Source organism: Pelodiscus sinensis, chromosome 7 (assembly GCF_049634645.1).
Source record: "Pelodiscus sinensis isolate JC-2024 chromosome 7, ASM4963464v1, whole genome shotgun sequence".
Taxonomy (NCBI): Eukaryota; Metazoa; Chordata; order Testudines; family Trionychidae; genus Pelodiscus; species Pelodiscus sinensis.
In genome coordinates, this window is record NC_134717.1 from 25,634,691 (window position 1) to 25,658,108 (window position 23,418).

At 44.6% G+C, this 23,418-nt stretch overlaps 1 protein-coding gene across 9 annotated transcripts in view; it reads right to left on the bottom strand.

Annotated features, from left to right (window-relative positions):
• ORC4 (origin recognition complex subunit 4) overlaps positions 1 to 23,418 on the bottom strand; it is a 77,434-nt gene that overhangs the window by 24,983 nt on the left and 29,033 nt on the right. For 7 of the 9 annotated variants that reach the window (XR_012905160.1, XR_003091649.2, XM_025191041.2 and 4 more), the window contains 8 exons: positions 18,378 to 18,453; positions 17,950 to 18,035; positions 15,851 to 16,027; positions 12,099 to 12,147; positions 10,406 to 10,557; positions 4,973 to 5,146; positions 3,626 to 3,712; positions 2,815 to 2,923 (listed from right to left, as the gene is read on the bottom strand). Coding sequence is in view for 7 of the 9 variants with exons in the window: in XM_025191041.2 (XP_025046826.2) it covers positions 2,815 to 2,923; positions 3,626 to 3,712; positions 4,973 to 5,146; positions 10,406 to 10,557; positions 12,099 to 12,147; positions 15,851 to 16,027; positions 17,950 to 18,035; positions 18,378 to 18,453 (910 nt within the window). In the remaining 2 variants the exon portion in view is untranslated. Of the gene's footprint in view, positions 1 to 272; positions 447 to 2,814; positions 2,924 to 3,625; positions 3,713 to 4,972; positions 5,147 to 10,405; positions 10,558 to 12,098; positions 12,148 to 15,850; positions 16,028 to 17,949; positions 18,036 to 18,377; positions 18,454 to 23,418 lie in introns of those variants that run through there. The other 2 variants (XM_025191043.2, XM_014579808.3) reach the window with 2 other exon arrangements.

A 23,418-nucleotide genomic window follows, 5' to 3' on the forward strand; every position in this document is an offset into this window, starting at 1 on the left:
TCATGAAAATCTCAGGGGGGAGGCAGAGGCCAAAGCCAGCAATTAATTTTCGGTTTATATGAACATGCATCTTTCCTTGCCATATTACTAGTAAACTGACTAAAAAAGAACAAACTTCTCTCACTATAAAACCAAACTGAAATTTGAGTCTTATAGTGTGATCCCTGAAACTTAAAATGCAAACACACAAACCTACGTTGTTAGGCCAACAGGGCAAATGAATTCTAGAGCTGTGGCCAAAGTATTTTGAAACAAATAATGCAAGCATTAACTAAAGAACAGCCTGTCTTTTGGATACCTAAGACCAGAAGTTTATTGTTCGGTTTAGACCGATAATCAATAACAATAGGCACAGTTATGAAACTTGGGGCAATATAGGGGGTGGCTGAATTCTATTGCAGCTGAAGTTAGAGCAGTCCTCAGATAGGTCTTCCAGGAGAGCTCACCTGCAATAAGCCAATGGATGTGTCCAAAATACAGATTGTTACAATGCCCACAAAAGAGAAGCATTTTGAGACATCATCTGAACATACAGAAACAGCTGAGGATCCAAAAAGACTTACCATATGTACTTGATGATAAGCAGATTTTGTTTTGGTAAAAAATGATGTGGTAAAGAATGGGGGTTGGTTTATAAATGGGTCATTCCATCCACTTTTTTTTTTTTTTTAAACTGGGGCTGCAGGGAGCAGTGTTGGCAAACTTCAGTTCCCAGCCCAGCAGCGCAAACTTCTGACAGGCTGGGATGTTTTATGTGCCTGGAGTGTCTGCAGGCATGGAGCCCCTTAGCTCTCATTGGCTGCTGTTTGTGGTTAGGCGCTGGCTACTTCCCACTGCTCCTGTTGGCCAGAAACAGCAAATCACAGACAGGGGGATCTGCATCTACTCCAGGTAAACAAAATGTCCCGATGCACCAGCAGCTTATGTTGAAGAGCTGGGACCAGAAGTTTGCAAACAGCCGATACACAGTTGGCTTATGAACAAGGTCACTGCATTTAACTTTTGTTTTTAATTTGGAAGGAAGTCAGTTTATGTATGAACGGGCTTATGATGGAGTTTATACAGTAAATAACCAACTCTGGTAGCACACCAGAAGCATGTGCTTGGTTGTTGTCTTATCACCCCCAGACTAAGGAAGAGGCAGGAATAATTTCTCAGTTCAAGTTGGCTCCCTCCTGCAGCACTATCAGATGTTTTATTGGTTCTATTCAATCAGCTCATTCATTTAAACCCGTCCTGTTTAGCCATTGGAAAAAGTATCTTCTAGACTGATGAAAGGCAGAGAGAGAACTTCATGTGAGCAGTATACTAATAGCACCACATTCCAAGCCCATCTCACTCTTCCCTGCTGGTCTTAGACAATACAAGTGATAAAACAGAATAGTGATGTAACTTAGGAAACTGCTTCTCTGCTTCAAAGGGCACTATCTAACAGTAACTTGTGGCTCTTTTTACAGAGAAAATTATTTCCTCATCCCACGATGAGGAAAGACAGATGATCAAGAGCAAGGAGCCTCATACTTCCATTTCTATGCTATTCTTTTTCTGTACTTAAGGAACTTCTTTTCCCCATACACTAATTACAACACCTTTGACAAGACTTAAATTCTAATTTAAAGTTTGTAGTATCCCCTAAGCCACTCCAGAGCCCACCTCCCTACCTTTAAGGTATCCCTTATCTTGCCTTCCTAATACAGGAGCCAGAAACATTCCTGGGGCAACTGGTACTGCCTGCCTGGCTGCTGCCTGCATAGGCGGGGAGGACATGAAGCCACCACCCTGTGCTGCCCAGGCAAATGCCCTATCCTCTAAGCCACTCTGGAACCCATGCCACCTCCCAATTTCAGGCTGTCTCTTATCCTGCCTTCTTAGTTCAGAGAAGGGGAACTAAAATGATTAGGGATTTGGAACGGGTCTCATCCGAGGAGAGATTAAAGAGACTAGGACTTTTCAGCTTGGAAAAGAGGAGACTAAGGGGGGATTGATAGAGGTCTATAAAATCATGAGTGGTGTGGAGAAAGTGAATAAGGAAAAGTTATTTACTTGTTCCCATAATATAAGAACTACAGGCCACCAAATGAAATTAATGGGCAGCAGGTTTAAAACGAAAATAAAAGGAAGTTCACCACACAGTGCACAGTCGACCTGTGGAACTCCTTGCCGGAGGAGGTTGTGAAGGCGAGGACCATAACAGGGTTTAAAATAGAACTAGATACATTCATGGAGATTAAGTCCATTAATGGCTATTAGCCAGTATGGGTAAGGAATGGTGTCCCTAGCCTCTGTTTGTCAGAGGGTGGAGATGGATGGCAAGAGAGAGATGTCTTGATCATTACCTGTTCGGTTCACTCCCTATGGGGCAACTGGCATTGGCCACTGTCGGCAGACAGGATACTGGGCTAGATAGACCTTTCGTCTGACTCAGTATGGCCGTTCTTAAGTTCTTAATACAGGAGCTTGGGGCAGGCTTGTATGTGCTGTCTGGCCTCTCCCAGAGTCAGAGACCAAGAGTCAAAATATCTGATATAAAAACAGGGAGTACTTGTATCAACCAAACACCTAAACTAGAGGACCAGAGACACTTCATTTGTTCAGAAGTAAGGAACAGGATGTAATGGAAAAATAGTGGATGGAGCCTACCCAGAAGCAGAAAGATTCCCTCTAGTTTAACTCCCTGGTAAGGACTTGTGAGGAAGACGACACTGCTTTATGAACTGTGTGTGGTGAGAGAGAAGAACTTAAGGGCCATGACATTAGAACCTTCGCAGATCTAAATTCACTAAAATTATTCAAATTTAAAATACTGGAATTTACCATGTACGATGTTCGCTTTTGAGTCCATTCTGCACAACTTGCTTGCTTCAAGAAGATCTGCTCCAGTCATAAATGGATGAGATACTGTTATGCTACTTAAAGCAAGCATCTGAAAATAAAGTGAGAAATTTTTCTTCTACTGAAATACTGATTATCAAATACATTCCATACTTGTGACATTTGATATGCTTCCTAAAGTAATCAATTGGAAATGTGTATAAATAAAGTTGGCATGTGCATTACTTTACATTGGAAGTTACAACACAAAGTGGCTAATAATCTAGTAGCTAATGCTAGGATAGTTCATTATTACAGCTCTCAGACTCAGCTTGAGTTATGTGTTTTGAAGACAATACGGGAGAAAGAAAAACCTTAGAACTGAGTAACAGTACAGCCTGTCCACATTTAGACTCTAAATGAAATATGACAATAAGACAGCAATGGTTCAACAAATGGATGCAATGAATGCTGAATGGCTGAAACACAAATTTGAATAAATAATTGGCATAAATGCTACTATCACTGAATAAGCTTTATCTTGACCATCAATAAATTAGCCTATTAAGTATGAAAGAAGCAGCTGACTATAAACTCAAACAATGAAAACTCATGATCTGTAAGTGTATCCTTAAATGAAAGCCTTTTGTCATAAACGAGCACAATTATTCATATTTAATAAATAATCGAATTTGAATAAAATAAGATGTCTCAAGTAAAGCTTAATTAACTTGTATAGAAAATACTGCAGCTTATAGGCATGAACAATTTCATGAGATTTCACAATGTTTTAGAAACAAATATCAATACATACCAAAAGCATGTGAAGTGATCGCAGGTCCTTGCTGCAGTGGAAATGATTTCGTAGCACATCTTGCACAGTTTTATCTTCTGAAAGAGACTAAAAATGGAATTAAGATACACTGGTAGAATTACTGCACTAGTTCTTACCCAATTGGAAAAATCTGTCTGCTAATCAGATCTATTTTTATTATCTAATATTAATATTTGTGGAATCAGAACACAATTCTGAAAAAAAATATCACTGAAATTTCTTCTTAAGGGGGAAAGGCAGGCCCCTAGAGAAAAAGTGAAATTACACCTTGTTTTTATTGGACTAGGTAGTAAAATACTGAACATACCACCATGAGATGAGTCCCCTTCCAGCTCTGATATAGTATAGTACATTCAATGTTTTGTCTAATTATATGATCCACTATTGAACTTCTAGATAGCTATATATACACCTATTGAAAAAAGGTTATTGAAAGAAATTCCTGTGTTTTCTCATTTGTATCCATATTTTAATTGTTTTAAACCCATAAATGATTCTTAATAATTTAACTAGCTTGAAACAAAGTTCTGATTAATTTACCTACTTTGGCCAATACAACAGTTATTTGTAAGTCAGCCTCTCCGCAGACAAGTTTATATAGTCTCTTTAAATAAGAAATACTCCACTGTAACTGCATGCTATTGAGACTATTTATATGCCAATTCCCACTCCTGAGTGCGGACTTAGGTCTTGTCTACATTATGACATAAGCTGATCTAATTGACCAGTTAGGCTACATCTACACTGCACACGTCAAATGCACTTTTGCGCAAGTAAATCGGCAGTGAAATGACAGAACAGAGGGCTTTTGCCAGTGTAGGTAAACCTCCTTTTACGAGGCATTACTCCTTTTTGCACTACAGCTATTGCGCAAAAAGGCAAGGGTGGATGCTCCACGGGTTTCTTGCGCAAAAAGAGCCTATCTGAAAAAGCACAGGTGCTCTGATGACCATTCTGTGAATGGCCATCAAAGCTTTCTTGCGCAAGAGTATCCATGAGGTGCGGACGTGCTCTTGCGCAAGAAGTTTTTGCGCAGAAACTCATGGGCAAAAGGTGTCTTGTGCCAAAAGCCTGCAGTGCAGACGTAGGCTTCATCTCACTTTTTCTAAAAACTAAATGTTTCAACTTTGAAGCAAAAAGAACAAACATATGTTATTTCACATTGTTATTACAACCCTCTGTGTAATTTTGATACTAAAAGGATTGCAAACACACTATTTTAAGGTACAGCAGTTTAGCAAATTCATGAATTTTTAACTTTTTTTAAAATACTGCAATGAGAAAAAAGTTAATTATTTCATTACTATCACCTTCGTTTCAAGTTACCTGAACATTCTTATTCCATTTCTGTGTGAAAGTCTTGTCTGAAAACTCTGCAGGTAGATATAGCTGCTCTTTAAATATTTTTAGATATTGTTTAAAATCAAACGAATTCATCAAATATATCTGTCGGTGGGAGAACCTTGACTTTACTCTCTTTTCCAAGAGTTCCAAAATATCCTTGTAAAAATAAAAATGGAGATAGTCAGTGGAACAGTCTTCTATACTGAAAGTACAGAACAAATAAAAAAAACTGGCTTATAAATTGTGTTTCATAATTTAAAGTTTGATTAGTAACAAACTTAATGCTTTACAATATAATGGATAACTTTTTTTTTAAATGCCCAACTACACATCATTTACTTAAATCATGCACTACAGTACATCATACACAGTAATTAGCTGCTGGGATACACATTTTTCCTTTGGGTTGTATTCAAGACAGTTAAGCCACTGAACCAGGGCTATACACGTGTAAGTTGATGGCTGTCATGTGTCACATCTTTTGGAAGGCTGAACCTAATTTTGTCAAAGATTTCAAAAGTCAACATTTCTTTTTTAGGAGAATAATTCTAGTGTACCACAAAATAGACTGCTTTTGATCGGCAGGAATAATCAGATTTTCTCTAGAGAGGTAACAAAGCTGGTCATCAAAAAGAAATAAAAGGCAATTGGCATTTGTCTATTAAGAGCAAAATTAAGTACTGCTTCCCTAACTACACTCCCATTTGCATCCAAGAAGGTTTACTTGACTTCCAACCTTTTTACTTGCCCTGAAATCAGGAAGATTTAGGCTTTGTTAAAAATGAATGAAAGCATTTCCAGAAAAAAAATGAAATAAAGACAAATTAAAAGTAAGTGCAGTAGTAGGACAAAACACTGAATCTTGTATACACAATCTGATGACCCACTGTCTATCAACCTATTCCCATGAAATCTACTGAGATTCTCTGAAGAACTTGGACGATTGTTAAAAAATAATTTTGCTCATAAATCCAATTAAGATAAGTTATTGCCAGAGACTGTAGTGGACTAAGGTAACAGGAACCTTTATATTAGAAGAAATGTTGGCATTAACTACTTAGTTAAAACAGGTCCAATATTAACCTCATGTAATTTGTCCATTAGAAACTACCCAAAAGCAAAAGCATCTCTATCTGGGGTTGTGAAAGCCGCATTTCTTTATTGCTTTGTCTTTATGCTCCCATTTTCTCTATTGTTTATATGTATGGCTTAGTCTGGTTCTTTGATTGTTTGTCTCCTGTATAATTAATTATTGCTGGGTGTAAACCAATTAAGGTGATGGGATATAATTAGTTAGATAATCGCATCACAATATGTTATGATTGGTTAGATGAATTTCAGTAGAATGATCGGTTAAGGTATACCTGAATATATTACTATATATTTTAGGAAGAAAATGGGAGTGGGGGGGGAGGGGAGGAGAACAGGAATGGTAAAGGAAACTGAATTCATGCTTGGTGGTAGCTAACTCCAGTAACCACTGAAGTGTTTGCATCTCTGAACTTTGGGTATGTTTGTTCTCTGTTCATGTGAGAAGGGAAGAAGGATAGTGAAGGGATAAGCTAACAACTGTTCTTTCGTTTTTGCTTGCTCATGTCCATTCCACATTAGGTGATCCCGAGCAATACCCACGAAGGCATGTAATTCACTGACGCATGGATTATAACACAGCTCTGCCAAACCCAGCATCACCTCTGACCTGATGAGCGATGATATGAGACAAACGTGTGAACAGAGGACCATCTTGCAGCTCTACAGATGTCCTGGATTTAGACTTGTGCCAGCAAGACCACCAAAGATGGCTCTGTGCTATAATCAATTGGCCTTTGATGATTGAGGACAGTGAGAACTTTGCCTGCTCGTAACAGGTCTTTATGCAAGAGATTATACAATTTGAAATCCTTTGTGATGTAACTGGCGAGCTGCCTTGAATCCTGCTGCCAGTGCCAAAGGTCCCGTGACTGAAGAGGGCCCCATCTTCCAAATGCTTGCAGAATCTGTAAAGGTTCCAGTGATGCAAGGGTCAGTCCCAATGTTCCTGTTCGGACGTGTGTGCCTCTGTGGGTCTGCCCCAAGTAACGGGTAAGTCCACCTCAAATCCCACTGCCAGTGCCGAGGGTTTAGTGACGTAAGAGACCTCTGTTCTAAATGCCTCACTAACTCCAAGGCATGATGGCTTCAAGCAGGTGAATGGTGGCAGGACATCCCGTGCAATGCAGAGCAGTGCCACTGGAGAGAGGGCAGATGGTAAAGCCTGCCTGGAGACCTTTCCCCAAGATCTGAACATTGCTGGGGCCAACGTGAGCAGAACGTGAGTGTCAGGATCTTTTGTGCAGCCTGGAAAGGTTTCAATGGCACCTGAAGCTGGCAAATGTTCACCTCTGTATCCAGGCAAGGAACCGGGTGGGCTACATTGCTCAACATGAGCTGAGGCCCAAATGAGGAGATAAGCTGCCTAAATGTGGATCTTAGCTTGCCCTCAGCCCTGTCCTTACCCTTGTGGGAAGTAGGAGATTGTCCTCTAGTGACCTTTTTCAGCTTCTTGGTCAGGGTCTAAAGATGGGGATTAGTGCCAGCTCCTTGACTGTACCAGCGGGGAACTACATATAGACACCATGGTGCTGGATGCCAAGAAGGACTTCTGCTCCAGGGCTGGAGTGTGAGATCTGACACTCTCTCTTAATCGTAGGCTTAAAGAACTTACACATGCAACACTTGTGGCTTATGTGCACATCACCAAGGCACCCGAGACAACTGCTATGCAGATCATTCATGGGCTTAGATTGTTTGTAGTGATGGCAGGGCTTGAAACCTGGGGATCAAGGCATGTCCCGCTCCCCAACTAAGTTCCAGAGGGGACTAACAAAACTCTTAGCCCTTAGCAGAAATTACTCAATTACTGTTCACACTGAATTAATAAGGACTCTGTTTCATACAAGTGAAGCCTAATCAATACTAGTAAGAACTGTGAATGTATCGTGAACTATCACTGGCAGTAAGAAAAAACTGAGGGTGGGGGGAGCTGGTGGTGCCCTTTATACTATGCTATGCAGGCACCACTCCAGAGGGTGCCACAGCCACTCCCCTTCTGAGTGAAAAGCTTCTAGAACCAGTGGCCACGGCCCATTTGTTTGCAGCCTGCAGTGTGGTTTCGGATTACACGGCACTCAACATGTGGCCACGAAAGCGAGTGGTTTTCTGTTAATATGCATTTTAGTAGTTACATTCCTGGACTGTCATTGCTCATTAAAAGTGCTGGCATATGGGTGGAAATCGGGTAAATATTGCATTTTATTAATATCAGCATAACTGACTTAAAAGGGGTCTGCACATTGTGTAGTCTTGCCTTAATCTTTGTATTCATGCCCATTAGTGTAAAAGAAGCTAATTGTATATATTTGCGTATATATATTTGCAACCACGCTTAAGTTGCGGCCCTTAGCATGTGCTGTGAGTATCATTGTGACCCCTGGGGCTTCCAAAGTTGAGTAGCCCTGGTTTAAAGTAATGTTTGTTTAACCAGCTTTTAAAAACTTGTAATTTGCATTCCACAAAGACATACCGTAGTTATGCATAGATTTAGTTTTTAATGATAAACCCTTATATTTTACAAAGTCAATGTAAAAAAAGCCTGAAATACTTTACCTTCTAAAATTAATCTAGATCAGAAGCCTTCTCTTTTATAATTATGGCAGCGTTATAGTAGCAATTATTGGTGAAAAAGGTTTGCTTTTTAAAAAGCATTTGTCTTCGTACTGTACTACAAAAGATAACAGCAGCATGATCCAAGTTTCTTCTCCTGCTCAACAGGGAATGAGGGAAGGAAGAAACCAGCAGCCTTGATAATGAAAGATGTGTAATGGCCAGTATGAAACAAGCGAGTGGGGTTGGATCTCACAATTCAGTCTCACTTAAATCTATTCATAAGCATTGCTTATGAACAGTTTCATTGGATTGGACAATGTTATGAGAATGGATGACACATGGATACTGAAGATGGTCTTCTATGGCCACCTTGTTTGTAGAAAATGTTCTACTGGCAATCAGTATAAGTGTTATAAAGATATTTTAAAGGCCAATGTGAAACCATGCAGCTTATCTCTCAATGATCTGAAAACGATAGCTCAAGACAGACTGCTCTGGCAGCAAATGATTGCACAGATTCTCCAACATTTCAAGAGTCAATGTATCTAGACATTACAAGAAAAGCATAAGACTCAAAAAGAGTGCATAGCACCCACAAATGGTGGATTTTTGAGACACATCTGTTATCAGATTTGTTGACCAAGGACTGGCTTAGTTGTTTACCAGGGGCATCACAGAAGACCTGATCCGAATAACTGAAGACTCAGTCCATCATCTTCAGCACCACAAAAGATATCTAATTGATAGTATTGTAGGTGGGAAAAAAATTAGAGATGGATTAACATAGCCCCTGCAGGGTAAAGCAGTAAAAGAACTCCCATATTTTTGCTCTCTTCTCAGGAATAAGATTTTTTAAGCAATAAAACTGAAGCTACATAGAACAAAAAAGCAGAGTTCCAAAAAACAAATTAACATAATAAGGCAAGCCAAAAGAGTGGCAGCAGAACTACTATTGAGTATGAGCCTATTATTTATGTAATTCCTGAAACATTTAGTTTTACTTATTTTAGTAGTTCTTTATATTAATCAGAGACCAACAATAAGCACTACTCAGTTGTTTTATGTCCCCTAGGTCTCAAGAACATAGAAGTGGATACACAGTTTTGGGTTTGTGTTTTTCCCCCAATCATCTGAAATGCCAGGGCATTCTTCTTAGATGGTGTCAAAATGGTTTGAGGTCATTTCTACTGCTTATTTTAAAAAAAAATTTGTGGGGGACAGTTTGCTAATATAACCTGAAGATAAGCCTGTCCACAAACAAGTCCATTAAGTGAGATGACCGCTGCTTTTATTCCTCAAGTAAGAGTCTGGTTAAGACATAGGAGAAATTGATATAGTACTGCCATTGTTTCTATGGAATTAGCTTTAATAGCCTTGACCACTGTCATTTATTTTTTATAACTTTTAGTACATGTTTTGGTGAGATGATTAATCTTTAAGACAAATATTCCATGGTGTAGTTCTAAGAAAAAATGTGCTTACTATTAAATCTGAAAGAACTTCCTTCATTTTCTTAGTTAAAAAGATTACTGGAGCATATTCCTGTTTTCCTACTTCTGTTCCCATTTGCTCTGAATATTTAGCATTTTATGTCACTTTCAGTACAGATACAAAGTAATAAAATATTAAAACACTATGTAAGAGGTAAAAATTTCCAAAGCTCTCTCTATAAGTCATGAGTCTTGAGAATAAAAATATGACAAGCATATGAAACATTACAGATGTCAGGAATATAAACTCTATAAAACAATAAAAAGCAAAGCATCTTACTTGTCTACATGTAAGTCCAATAATAGTTACTGGAGTCTGTGCTGATTGGGATATATCAAAGAGGTTATACAGTAATGTCTGGTTTTTATGATGAACAAAGAGGTCAAATTCATCCAGTATAAACAGCACTGGACAACTGTTCTCTCGGTCACCTAAGACAGGAATTAAAAACATCATATTACTGAACTGGTAAGTACATAATCGATTTCTTACCTTTGCCACACTTTTATTCTAATGTGACCTCAAATTTTAGCCTGTTTATTGAATACTTACTTATTCATAAGGCACTCATCTCACATGTATTTGTTAAATGCTAGGGTAAATTATAATTATTTAGCTTAAAGTACTGCTGAGGGTAAAGTACTGTTTAGTTCCAAATAAAAATAAAGTAAAAAGACAATTAAGATATCCATTTATCATTTTAATATTTTAAAAGGCCATATCAGTTCTCCTCATGGGCACCAACAGACTGATAAAAGCATTGCAAAAATCTAGATGCACATCCACTAGGGACGTTAAATATCGGTTAACTGAACAGGCGAGTAACTTCATGAATTCTTATTGGTTAGTCCACTACTCTATAGTCCCCAAGGACATGGCCAGCAGACAGTGTGCTCCAGCCTCGCTTCTGAGGAGCCCCCTGCCTCTGTATCACTGGCAGCAGTATGGGGTGCCAGGCGGGAACTGGTCCATGAAAGTAGCCAATTTAAAAAACAGCTCCCCTCGCAGACTAGCTGCCTGTTGCCATGTGCTGCTCCCTCTGATAAAGAGGCAGCAGCATAGGGTGGCAGCAGCCGCTGTCGGGAGAGTGGGGGTGGGGGGTGGGGTGTCTGAGCTCCAAGGCCCAGCATGAGCAGGCCAGCTTTTGCTTATCAGTCAATCGGTTATTCAACTATACTATTACATCCTTAACATCCACCACTGCATTCCAGGCCTGAATGTATAGCAAGTATCTGCTTTTGGTATGATCAACAATAAAAATATGCAAAATCTGACTGCATTTTCTGAGGGTGCGATGAGGGAAAAAAACCCTCAAACAAACAGCAAGTGATAAAAAGCAACAGAAAAAAAATGTCAATACACTGTCCTGGTATTTTTTAAAAGCTGCCATCATTAGCCATTCAATAAACAGTAAGAAGTAGTCTTTAGTGCTGATCCTGTCAATTAAGCTTAAGTATTTGATTCAAATGTCACTAGTTTTGATATGGCCACAGTACTGTTCTCAATATTGATTTTGCAACCATGGTTCATTCTCATGCAGAAATGCCTTGTATGAGGTGGGGAACCTTTTTTGGGTCAGAGGCCAATGACCCACAATAAAATTAGTTGGGGGCCACACACAAGTGAAGAAAAATCGCTCTCACTAACATGGCCCCCAACAGCGAAGGAAAAAGACACATTCCCCTCTCACAGCAGAGCCTAGGATGGCACATCCTAGTAGATTTTGTGTGCTCCAGCCCCATGGTTGAACAGTGGGGGGAGGGGGGAAGGGGTTGAAGTGCCAACATGAAGTGCCAGTGCTGGGTGGGAGGAGGGGGGACCCTGAGCCTTGGGGGCTGGATCAAGGCAAACTGAGGGCCACATCTGGTGCCTGGGCCTGAAGTACCGCTATATAGAGCATGAGGTAATCTTTGAATTCTCTACAGCATTTGGGTGAAAGTTTGTTAAAACTCACTGAGTCCAAAATATTTACCTTTCTTTAAAGCTTCAAGAAGAAATGAAAGGTTTTCGGCAAAGCTGCCCTAAAAGAAAGAAAAATATTATAAAATGTTATCAGTGCAAGGCAGAAAGGGACTTAAAAATGTCATCTATAGTCCATCCCCCTGTGCTGAGAAACTAAGTACAACTAGACCTTCCTTGACAGCTGTTTGTCCAATCTGCTCTTAAAAACCTCCAACAAAAGGAGATTCCACAATTTCTCTTGGTTAGCTATTCTAGAATATAAGTTTCCTTATCATTCGAAAGTTCTTTCTAACATCTAATTCTGCTTTATTACAGATTAAGCCCACTATATCTTGGTTTATCTTCAGCGGGCATGGAAAACCATCAATCGGGATCTTTCATACAAGATTTTCCACAGTTGAAAGCTGTAATAAAGGCCTACCACTCCATCCCTCAAAACTAATATACAGTGTTTTGGTAGGGTTTTTTAACTCTTTCTTCATCGGTCATGCTTTCTAAACCTTTTGTCATTTTTGTTGCTCTCCAATTTATCTACACCTTTAAGTCTGGCATTCAAAACAATACTACAGCTGAGGACTCACCAGTGCCAAGTAGAACAACTACGTCTTGTAGCTTATGTGACACTTGTAAATACATCCCCAGAACATTAGCTATTTAAAATATGATCACACTGACTCACTTTCAAATGCATGATCCACTACTCTCCCCCATGTTTTTTTGCAGTGAAAATGCCTAGTCAATTATTCTCCATTTTATATATGTTCATTTGATTTTTCCTTCCCTAGGAAAAATCTGAATTCTAATCCTGTCTTTCAAAGTACATGATAGATTTCCAAGCTTATCGTTCAAAACAGAAAGTTCAGTCACACAAGAAAATCTTTTAAAAACCTTTTTGAAATAAAGCTACCTCCTTTTGTTTAAGCTCTAGTTTGACTGGTCTGTTCTTAACTCTGGTATTGGTAACTATGGGTGTGTCTACACTACAGCGTTATTTTGAAATATATTATTTCGAAATAGTTAATTTGAAATGAGTTATTTTGAAATAACATGCCTATACACAAAATGCATTTCAAAATAGCGTTTTGCTATTTTGAAATAGTGCATCCACACTGAGTGGACTGTGAATCACATTTAAGGCCAGCCGGAACCAGTTCTGGCAGGGCACCAGGTTAGGACTTAGCCTCAGGCAGCAGCCACACAAGGTAACTGAGGTCTGTGCTTAAAGGCCCGCTCCCGCCCCAAACAGCCGGTTCTCAGGTTTCGCTGCTTGCTTGTCTACTTCAATGATATCAAATAAAATTCACATTTTTTCATAAACACGAACTGTCTTTATTTAACAAAACGGGGGAGGGGGAATCAAACTCTGGTGAGACTGGGGAAGAGAGGAGAGAGGGTGGGAGAGGGGAGGGGGAAACTTGGAAGGAGGGAGCTGGAAGGGGGAAGCAAGGGAAAGAAGGGGGAAGGGAAGCTCAGGGATGGGGGTCTTGCCAGGCCAACTGTCTCCTAGCACCACAGGTGTGGGAGCTTCAGCATCCCTGGGGGGATGAGAAGGGGATAGAGGGTGAGGAGGAAGAAGTGGGAGGGGGAGAAGGAGTGGGAGGAGGAGCGGTAGCTGGGGAGGCAGCAGGCACTGGAGGGGCAGGAGGCAGCACATTCTGCACCAGGGTCTGAAGGTGCTGGCAGATGCCACGGCCCTGGGCAAGCTGCTCCCACTGGAGCTCCAGGTCTTCTCACACCCAGTTCAGGAGGGTGTGATGCAGAGCTCGCAGTGCCCCCAGGTGCACTGCACGGGTGGTCCTGCAGAGCCCTCAGGTACAGGAACGTCCCAGGCGGGGGGTGGTGCACCCTGCACCGCAGATGGTGCGGCTGTGGAGAAACAAGAGAAGTGGTCAGTTATACCTGGGGACACAGTGGGTGAAGCCCAGCCCCCCTGTGCAAGGTGAGGATGACCATTCCCTGCACCATCAGAGGCAACGTGCTTGCACACAGGCCATGTTCGGAATGTCCTGCTATCCCCGGGAGTGGGAGCTGCCCCAACACCTCACCCATGCCCCTGTGCTGTGTATAGTGTGGGTGAGGTGGGGTGGGGAGGAGATGTCCCCTGCCTCTGTGTAGAATGGCCTTGTGGAGGGAGGGCGTCCTGCTGTGTCCCACCCCAGGGTCAGGAGGATGTCATCTCTCTTCACACACACATGTGGCTAACAGGCCAAGGCCCTGGTGTGGCAGCCAGCTGGGGCCACGTGCCCAGAGGTGGCATGGCACATGCTCGCACGTGCACAGGTTGCTGCGTGATCCATGGTAAGCAAGGCCATGCGCGCGGTCCCTGGTCTCCCTCCCCACCCCCCGATACGGGGACAATGATGGTACTCACATGTTGTTGCCTCCCCGGATGACGCTGGTGACGGGTCTGCTGGAATGGCTCGGGGGCCCTGGCTGCATGGCACGCTCCCTCTGAGCTCCTGCAGTTCCTGCTCCATGCCCTGGTCAGGGCCCTCCGTTCCAGGACCGATGACCCCCGGGGTGGTGCGCACTGCTCCGCCCCCCAGGATGTGGTCCAGGGCGTCAAAATAGGGGCAGGTGTCTGCCCCTCTTTGGGAGCTACCCCCTGTGGCCCTGGCATAGGCTTGCCGCAGCTCCTTTATTTTCATGTGCACCTGTTCCTGGGTGCGCATGTGGCCTTTGGTGGCCAGGCTGGCAGCCATCCATCTGTAGACAGCCGCATTCCTCCATCTAGCGCAGAGATCGTGGACATTGAAAGCCTCCCCCCAAACCTCAATGAGGTCCACAATCTCTGCACTAGACCAGGAAGGCGCCCATCTTCTCCGGCCTCGGCAGGCTACTGGGAGCTCGGGGCTGGGCCCGGGGAGCAGTGGAGGGCTGGCTGGCACTGGCTGCCTGGCTCATGGTGGGACCACTGGGTCATGGGCAGTGACTGCTGGCTCTGTGCTGGCAAGCCTGGAGCTATGGCCAGTCTACCCCTTTAAGGGCTGCAGGAGAGGAGAGGAAGTTTTCCTGGTTGTGCCTAGAGTGGTGACCAGGGCACCCTGGGAAGGGCTGGGGGCCCCCTATTTTGAAATAAGCGTCTGCACAGCGCTTATTTCAAATTTGGTGTTATTCCTCGTAGAATGAGATTTACCAAATTCAAAATAAGCGCTCCACTATTTCGAATTAATTTAAGTTTGGCTGTGTAGACGCTAGGAAAGTTATTTCAAAATAAGGGCTGTTATTTCGAAATAACTCTGCTGTATAGACATACCCTCTGAGAGTCTACTGTACTGAATAGTTTTCCTCTATCTTCTTCCTCATACTACATATATAAAATATTAAAACTAAGTTCTTTGACCCTAGTAGATTTTACTTATTTAGCAATACATGTACCTTTGGCAGGTAGTTTTCAAATCAGCAGTACCATAAGAGTCACAGGAAGACAGTACTTTTCAAAAGAGTTAAAGAGATGAATTACTGGAAGAAGTACTCTGTCCCCTCAGCACCCTTCTTTATTGAGAAGGGGTAGGAAATCGAGTTCATGGCAGCACCATTCTGGTAGAATGTACTGGGAGAATTGTGCAACACAGCACAATGCAGAATTTTATGTTTTGTGCAGAATTTCTCCTACCCATCCTCACCCTGAAATGGGATGCAGAGCTGCTGGACACCATTAGGGGCTGATGGACCTGGCAGAGCCCACCTGACAAAGACAGACACTGCTAGGAGACTGGAGGTAAGTGGGGAAAGGGAAGAGCTGGAGAGTTCCCAACACACCTGAAGGAAGGAGGCACATGAATCCAGACCCAGCATCAAGATGTTTCCCACTCTCAATCCCTGGATTTTGGGAGGGTAGAACATGTATCCAAGTGTCTGGACTGGGCCCTCCCCCAACAGCTGGGCTCTGGGAGAGGGTAAGCAGTGCAGGTGTCTGGGCTGGGGTGTATCTGGGTTCTGTGGGAGTAGAGGTAGAGCTGTGTTGTAACTAGGATTTTTTTAACTCCTTATCCCTGGGGCAATTTTTTTGGTCTATATTGTTAGACATTGTTGCTGATAGGTATTTTGAATTATCAATATAACAAACTGACAGGATTTATATAATGTTATTTAGACACAAAATATGAAGGAATTTACAGAATTTAAAAATATATAGTGAGAATTTAGTTGTTTTGATTCAGAACTCCCCCAGTGAAAAGAATATGGGTGAAGTCTGAAAACTTACTTGGCACAAGGGCAAGATGATAAACAAACAAAAAAGCTTTCTTCCATTTAGTTACAAGTTAAATTGCCAGTTTTTAAGTTAATGCTAGTCAAGAGGAGTGTATGTAGAAGGAAGGTAGGAGCAATCCTGTAAATTGGTAATCCTGTAAAAGCAGTAAATTGGTATATGTAGGGATAGAGTGGATGACTTCTTAGCCTGGGGCTAGTGTATTAATGGTCCACATCATTAACAGAAAGGAGGGTTGAATAAATCCTTATGTTTGGCTAATGATTGGGGCCTTTTTGCCTCCTGCTTCCTGGTAGCTGGAATTGCAGAACTTGATATAATTGTGGTTTGCTGTATCCAACGCAAACTTGTCTGAGAATCACCCCCAGGTTAGTTCTTTAGACATAAGAAAGGAGCTATAAACAAGGGCATCTGCACCAATCCCTGAAAACACCTCAAATAGCAGGCAGGCAAAAGGTGTAAACTAGAAACTGCAATTCAGATGAAGGAATGATGGCACATACCGTAGGGAACTCTCTTACCTGTAACAGAACTAGGAGTTTTCCAGTGAAACAGGTCAAGGTATAAAAAGGGGTGTCAAAACCCCTGGGATACCTCTTTCCTACCCCATCTCTGAGCTGTGAATTATGACCAGGAAAGTTATTTGGGCAACTCAGAGAGCCTTGTAGAAAACTAGCAAAGGTAACATCCCTGCAAACCTTCTGGACTATATACTTTAATCCAATTAATGTGCTTCACCTGCTTTACCCTTTTAGCAGTTTTCATTTCATTTCATTTCTTTTCTTAGTAAGTCTTCAGTTAGTTTATGAAGAGTTGGCTATAGTGGGGACAGGGAACCTTTTTTAGATGGAGGGTCAATGACTTAGAGAAAAAAAATCAGACAGGGGCCACATGCAATTGAGAAGCAAAAACAACCCTTCCCCCATGAATGTGGCCCCCAACTAATCAGGAAAAAAAAAGAGGTTGGAGTGGGGGTGCAGGGTCTGGGCAGGAGAAGCAGGTTGAGGGTGGGATTACGGGATTCAGGCAGGAGCTAGAATGCAGAAGCAGAGTTGGGGAGGGACTGCATGGTGCAGGAGCAGTGTCCTGTCAGAGGAGACAGGGAATGGGGGCATCTACATGGCACAGCTGTGAAGGGGGTCACATGTGCCTCTGTGCTGTCACGTGTAGGCAGGCAGTACTCCCAACTGATCCCATGGGCTGGAATTCTCGATGAGTCTGACAGGGGATGGAGTATGCAAGCAGCACAGGGATGGAAATTGGTGCTCTCAGCTGTGATCGAGAACAGGCATGGTGACACACAGTATGTTCATAGCGGCTGTCTGGTATTTTCTGACAAGACAGACAAGGACTTAGGAAATACTTTACAAAAGCCTTAAAAGGTCAATAACTGTCCTAATTCCATAAGTTTCATATTAGTAGTATCTGAAGTAATTTATAAATTTAGAAAAGAATTATGAGAAGAATCAATCAATCAGTCCATCAGAGTTTTGCAGTAAGGCTCGAATCCTTTCATTTTAGTCTGGTCAATTACTGGAAGTTACTTATTTGGGTGTGGCTGCTTTTTTTGAGGGGAGATCTTTTGTTTGTCTTATGCTAAAATGTTTTGCATGGTCTAAAAGAACAGTGAAAAGAAGTTCATACTCACAAAAACTTTGTCGCCTACCACATTTTCCATTTGTAGCTGTCTCGTGATCTCCTTGAGAGCTATTTTATCATTTGTTTGTAGGAGCCCTAAAAGAAAGTGGTGAGTATACATCAAACATCATCTCCTTTGCTCTATTTACACCCAAGTGGCCCACCATTATGCTGAGCCCGCGAAGAGACTTATTCCAACAATATTTTTCTCAAGTGGGGCCTTCTATTATTTTTCCAGTAAGGCTACCTATACTTCTTGAGAAGTGTTGCTTCAGACAATCTATCTTTCATAACTGAACAATGAATAGCAAGCAAATATTTTTATGAGTTCATACTTTGAAACATCTTTAAAAGCACTATTGGTTGAGATTTGCAGTAAGTGAAAAACCATTACAACAAGCAAATATTTTTAATGTAAAAGAATGAAATATTACTTGCCATTTAGATGAACTTGCAAGAGGTTCTCTCTTACTTGCTTTATTTCCATGAGCTCTTTCAAGACATGATTTAATAACTATAAAAAAAAAGCATAATTCACCTTAAAAACCGGAAAGAGAAGAAACGTCAAATAAAACAAGAGGATCTAACATTTAATAAAATTGAAGATACTGCTTTGTAACTAATCAAATGAAACTTTATTGTTAGGGCTGAGGATTCTTAAAAAAAACATGTAGTACTTCCTGTACTGGTTACATTCTTGACTTCTAACATTTGCACCATTAGAGGGAAAAAAATTTTCAATAAAATTTTTGTTAAACGTTAAAAAAAAAAAAAAATCTGTCTTTCAAATCAGATCAATGAACCCTTTACATGGATCGCATCAATCCTTTTATCTTTAAAAAACCAAAACTGTAAAGATCCAGAACTTTGTAACATGAAACAAACCTTCTTGGAGGACCATAATGCTGGCAGGAAAGATAACACATACTTTGATATTCGGCTAAACTCAATATTATAAAAGAAGAGGTTACTTACCTCGTAACTGTAGTTCTTCGAGATGTGTTGCTCATGTCCATTCTGATTAGGTGTACGTGCGCCGCGTGCACGGATTCCGGAGCTTTTTTCCCTTAGCAGTACCCATAGGGCCAGCAGGGAGCCCCCTGGAGTGGCGCCTGTATACCGGTGCATATATACCCCTGCTGGCCCTCCCACCCCTCAGTTCCTTCTTGCCGGCTCCTTCCGACACGGGGAGGTGGGTGGGATGCAGAATGGACATGAGCAACACATCTCGAAGAACTACAGTTACGAGGTAAGTAACCTCTTCTTCTTCTTCGAGTGCTTGCTCATGTCCATTCTGATTAGGTGAGTCCCTAGCCGTGTCCCCCCTCCAGAGGCGGGGTCGGAAGGTGACTAACTCTTATCTTATCATTCTGCAGAACACAGAACTGCCGTCCCGACGGCAGCATCCTCCCCGGCCAGCTGCGTGATTGCATAATGCTCTGCGAAGGTGTGCACCGATGACCAGGTTGCTGCTCTGCAGATCTCCAAGATCGGCACGCAGGCCAGGAACACCGCTGACGTCGCCTGGGCTCTAGTGGAATGTGCTGTTATGCGCGGCGGTGGTTTACCCGCGCCCTCGTAGCACAGTCGAATACAGGAAGTAATCCACGAGGATATACGCTGCGTTGAGACTGGCTGACCATACATCCTTTCTGCCACTGAAATAAACAGTTGATTTGACTTACGAAACTCTCATGTCCTATCTATATAAAAAGCCAACGCCCTCCAAACGTCCAGGCAGTGCAGAGCCTGTTCCCTGGGCGACGCGTGTGGCTTAGGGTAAAACACTGGCAGGTAAATATCCTGGGACATGTGGAAGTGTGAGACCACCTTGGGAAGAAATCCCGGGTGTAGACGTAACCTCACTTTGTCTTTAAAAAACACCGTGTAAGGTGGTTCTGAGGTGAGAGCCTTAAGCTCAGACACCCGCCTGGCAGAGGTGATGGCCACAAGGAAAGCTACCTTGTAAGATAGATGTGTCAGGGAGCATGAAGCTAGGGGCTCGAACGGGGGCTTCATAAGGGCAGTCAGGACCAGGTTAAGGTCCCATGCCGGTACCGGAGGCCTCTCATATGGCATCAACCTGTCGACTCCCTTTAGAAACCTTTTAACCAAGGGGTTGGCAAAGATAGACCTTTGGCCCCCCCGGTGTGGAAGGCTGCAATGGCCGCCAGGTACACCCTTAGGGAGGCTGTGGCCAGGCCCTGTTTCCGCAGGTGGAGAAGGAATTCCAGGACAGTCGGAACCACCCCTTCACCTGGAGCGAGCATCCTGCCCCCCAGCCAGGAAGTAAACCTCCTCCACTTAGCCTCGTAGAGAGCTCTAGTGGACGGCTTCCTACTTTCCAAGAGGACCTCCTGGACATCTCTAGAGCAGGCTCGCTCCGTCACTGAGAACCACTGAGGAGCCACGCTGCTAGGTGGAGAGATGGAAGGCTCGGGTGGAGTGCCACCCGGGCCTCGCAGCTCTGAGTGATCAGATCTGGCACTAGGGGTAGCCTGAGCGGGCCCTCCACAGTCAGATCCAGCAAGGTGGTGAACCAGTACTGTCGAGGCCATACTGGCGCTATCAGGATGGCCCGAGCCCTGAACCTCTGCACTCTGAGGAGTGTGTCGTGGATCAGAGGGAACGGGGAGAAGGCATAGAGTAGGCCCCTGGGCCAGCTGACCTGCAGCGCATCTCCCCGAGAGCCCTGCCCGTGCCCCATGTACGAACAGAACTCCCCGCACTTGGCGTTGCTCGGAGTCGCGAACAGGTCCAGTCGGGGAAACCCCCACCTCTGGAAGACCTCGTGAAGTACATCCCCCCTTAGCACCCACTCGTGCGCCTGGATTGAACGGCTGAGCCTGTCTGCCAGCCCGTTCCTGGTTCCTGGGAGGTGAGACGCCTCCAGAGAAATGCTGTGGGCTATACACAGTTCCCATAGCTCTAGGGCTTCCCGGCACAGGGGAGAGGAACGTGCCCCACCCTGTTTGTTGATATAGAACATGGCCGTAGTGTTGTGTGTCAGCACCGCCACCACTCTGTTCTGTAAGTGGGGAAGGAATGCCCTGCAGGCCAACCTGACTGCCCGCAGCTCCTTGATATTTATATGGAGGCGAGCCTCCTCTGCCGACCACATACCTTGTGTCCTGAGGTTGCCCAGGTGAGCGCCCCATCCCACGTCCGAGGCGTCCGTGACCACCTGCACCGACGGGGACGGCTTGGTGAATTGGACCCCTGCACACACCGGGCTCTCGTCCTTCCACCAGTCCAGTGAGCGCAGGACGTCCTGGGGGATAGTTACCACCGCATCCAGCGGCGACCTCAAGGGGTTGTGCGCTACCTTGAGCCACCCCTGCAATGGGCGCATGCGTAACCTGGCATGTTGGACCACGTAAGTGCCCGCCGCCATGTGGCCTAGCAGCCTCATGCAGGTCCTCGCCGTCGTAGTCGGGAACTCCTGTAGCCCCACTACCAGCGATTGAATGATCGAAAATCTGTCTCTCGGCAGGGACGCCTTGCCCATAGGCGAGTCCAGATGGGCCCCCACAAAGTCTATGACCTGCGTGGGCTCCAGCAGTGATTTGGCCTTGTTTATGAGGAGGCTGAGGCCCTCGAACAGAGCTCTGGCCCTCGAGACATGGTCCAGTACCTGTTCTCGAGACTTGCCCTTTATGAGCCAGTCGTCCAGATATGGGAACACCTGGACCTTGTGCCGCCTCAGGAACGCGGCTACCACGGTCATACATTTGGTAAAGACCCTCGGGGCCGTACACAGTCCAAAGGGGAGGACCGTAAACTGAAAGTGATCCTGCCCCACCGTGAACCGGAGGAATTTTCTGTGACTTGGAAAAATTGAAATGTGGAAGTACGCATCTTTTAAATCGAGAGCAGCATACCAGTCCCCCTTTCTGAGCGATGGGATGATGCGGGCTAGCATCACCATCCTGAACTTCGTCTTCCTTATAAAGGTGTTCAGGTTTCGGAGATCTAGTATGGGACGCATGCCCCCTTTCGTCTTGGGTACCAGGAAGTAGCGGGAGTAGAAACCCTTTCCCCTTACATTTGGAGGTACCCTTTCTATGGCCCCTAGCATCAACAGGTTGGACACCTCCTGCCGAAGGAGTGCCTCGTGAGAGGGGTCCCTGAAAAGGGACGAGGCTGGGGGATGGGAGGCAGGGTAGGAAAGGAAGGGGATAGTATATCCCTGCTTCACCAGGTCTAGGACCCAACGGTCCGACGTGATCTTTAACCATCCCTGGAAAAATAGGGAAAGACGGTCCCCAAAGGGCGGACAGATAGGCGCTACTGGTACTCTGCTCTCTGGCGTACCTTCAAAATGAGGGCTTAGCTTGGGGACCGGGGGACGGCCCTGAGCTTCTCTCGGAGACTGACCGAGGGCCCCTACGCCTGCCCCTGAAAAGGTCAGGGCGGCCATTGTTGCGGCCTCTCCTGCGACCCCTTTAGTTGGTCTGCCCCCTTCTAGGGTAGGGCCTGGCCTGGAAAGAGCGCCTCTGAGGCGCCGGGGTATGTATCCCTAGCGACTTCAGGGTTGTCCTTGAGTCTTTCAGGCTATGCAGCTTGGAATCAGTCTGCTCTGAAAATAAGGCCGGCCCCTCAAAGGGCAGGTCCTGGATAGTAGTCTGCACCTCGGGTGGGATGCCAGACACCTGCAGCCAGGCACTACGCCTCATCACCACCCCTGTGGCCATGGTGCGGACTGCTGAATCGGCTGCGTCCAAGGCCGCCTGGAGAGAGGTACGTGCCACTGCTTGTCCCTCTTCCGTCAAGGCCCCGAACTCCTGGCGGGATTCGGGAGGAAGCTGGCTGGCAAATTTTTGCGTGGACGCCCACATATTAAAAGCATAACGCCCCAGCATCAGTTGCTGGTTAGCTATACGTAGTTGGAGGCCCCTTGTGGCATAGGCCTTCCGGCCAAGCAGGTCCAATCTCCTAGGCTCCTTTGCCTTCGGAGTGGGGCCTGGAGGCCCTTGGCGCTCCTTCTGCCCAGCGGCCTGAACCACTATGGATCCCGGAGCCGGGTGGGTAAACAGGTACTCATGCCCCTCCTGGGGTACATAGTATCGTCTCTCGACCCCCTTCTGGGTCGGTGCAATAGAGGCCGGCGTCTGCCACAGGGTTTTAGACAGCTTGTCCACTGTTTTATTCAGTGGGAGCGCCACCCGACCAGGGCCCGCTGCCGCTACAATGTCCACCATTGGATCTAAGTCCTCGTGAACCTCCTCGTGCTGGACCGCAAGGTTGACCGCCAGCCTCCGGAGCAGCTCCTGGTGCGCCCTGGAGTCCACGGACGGGGGCTGAGGTGCGGGGTCGGCCAGGGCCTCGTCTGGTGAGGACGACGAGAAGTCCCTTGAGGGGATTGCCTCCTCGGTCAACTGTGCCCCCGGTTCCCCCTCACCAATCACTGCGGGTCTCGGCCCCGAAGCCATGGGCGAGCCACTTCCAGGCGGGGGGGCTGTCAAGGGGGTGGCAGATG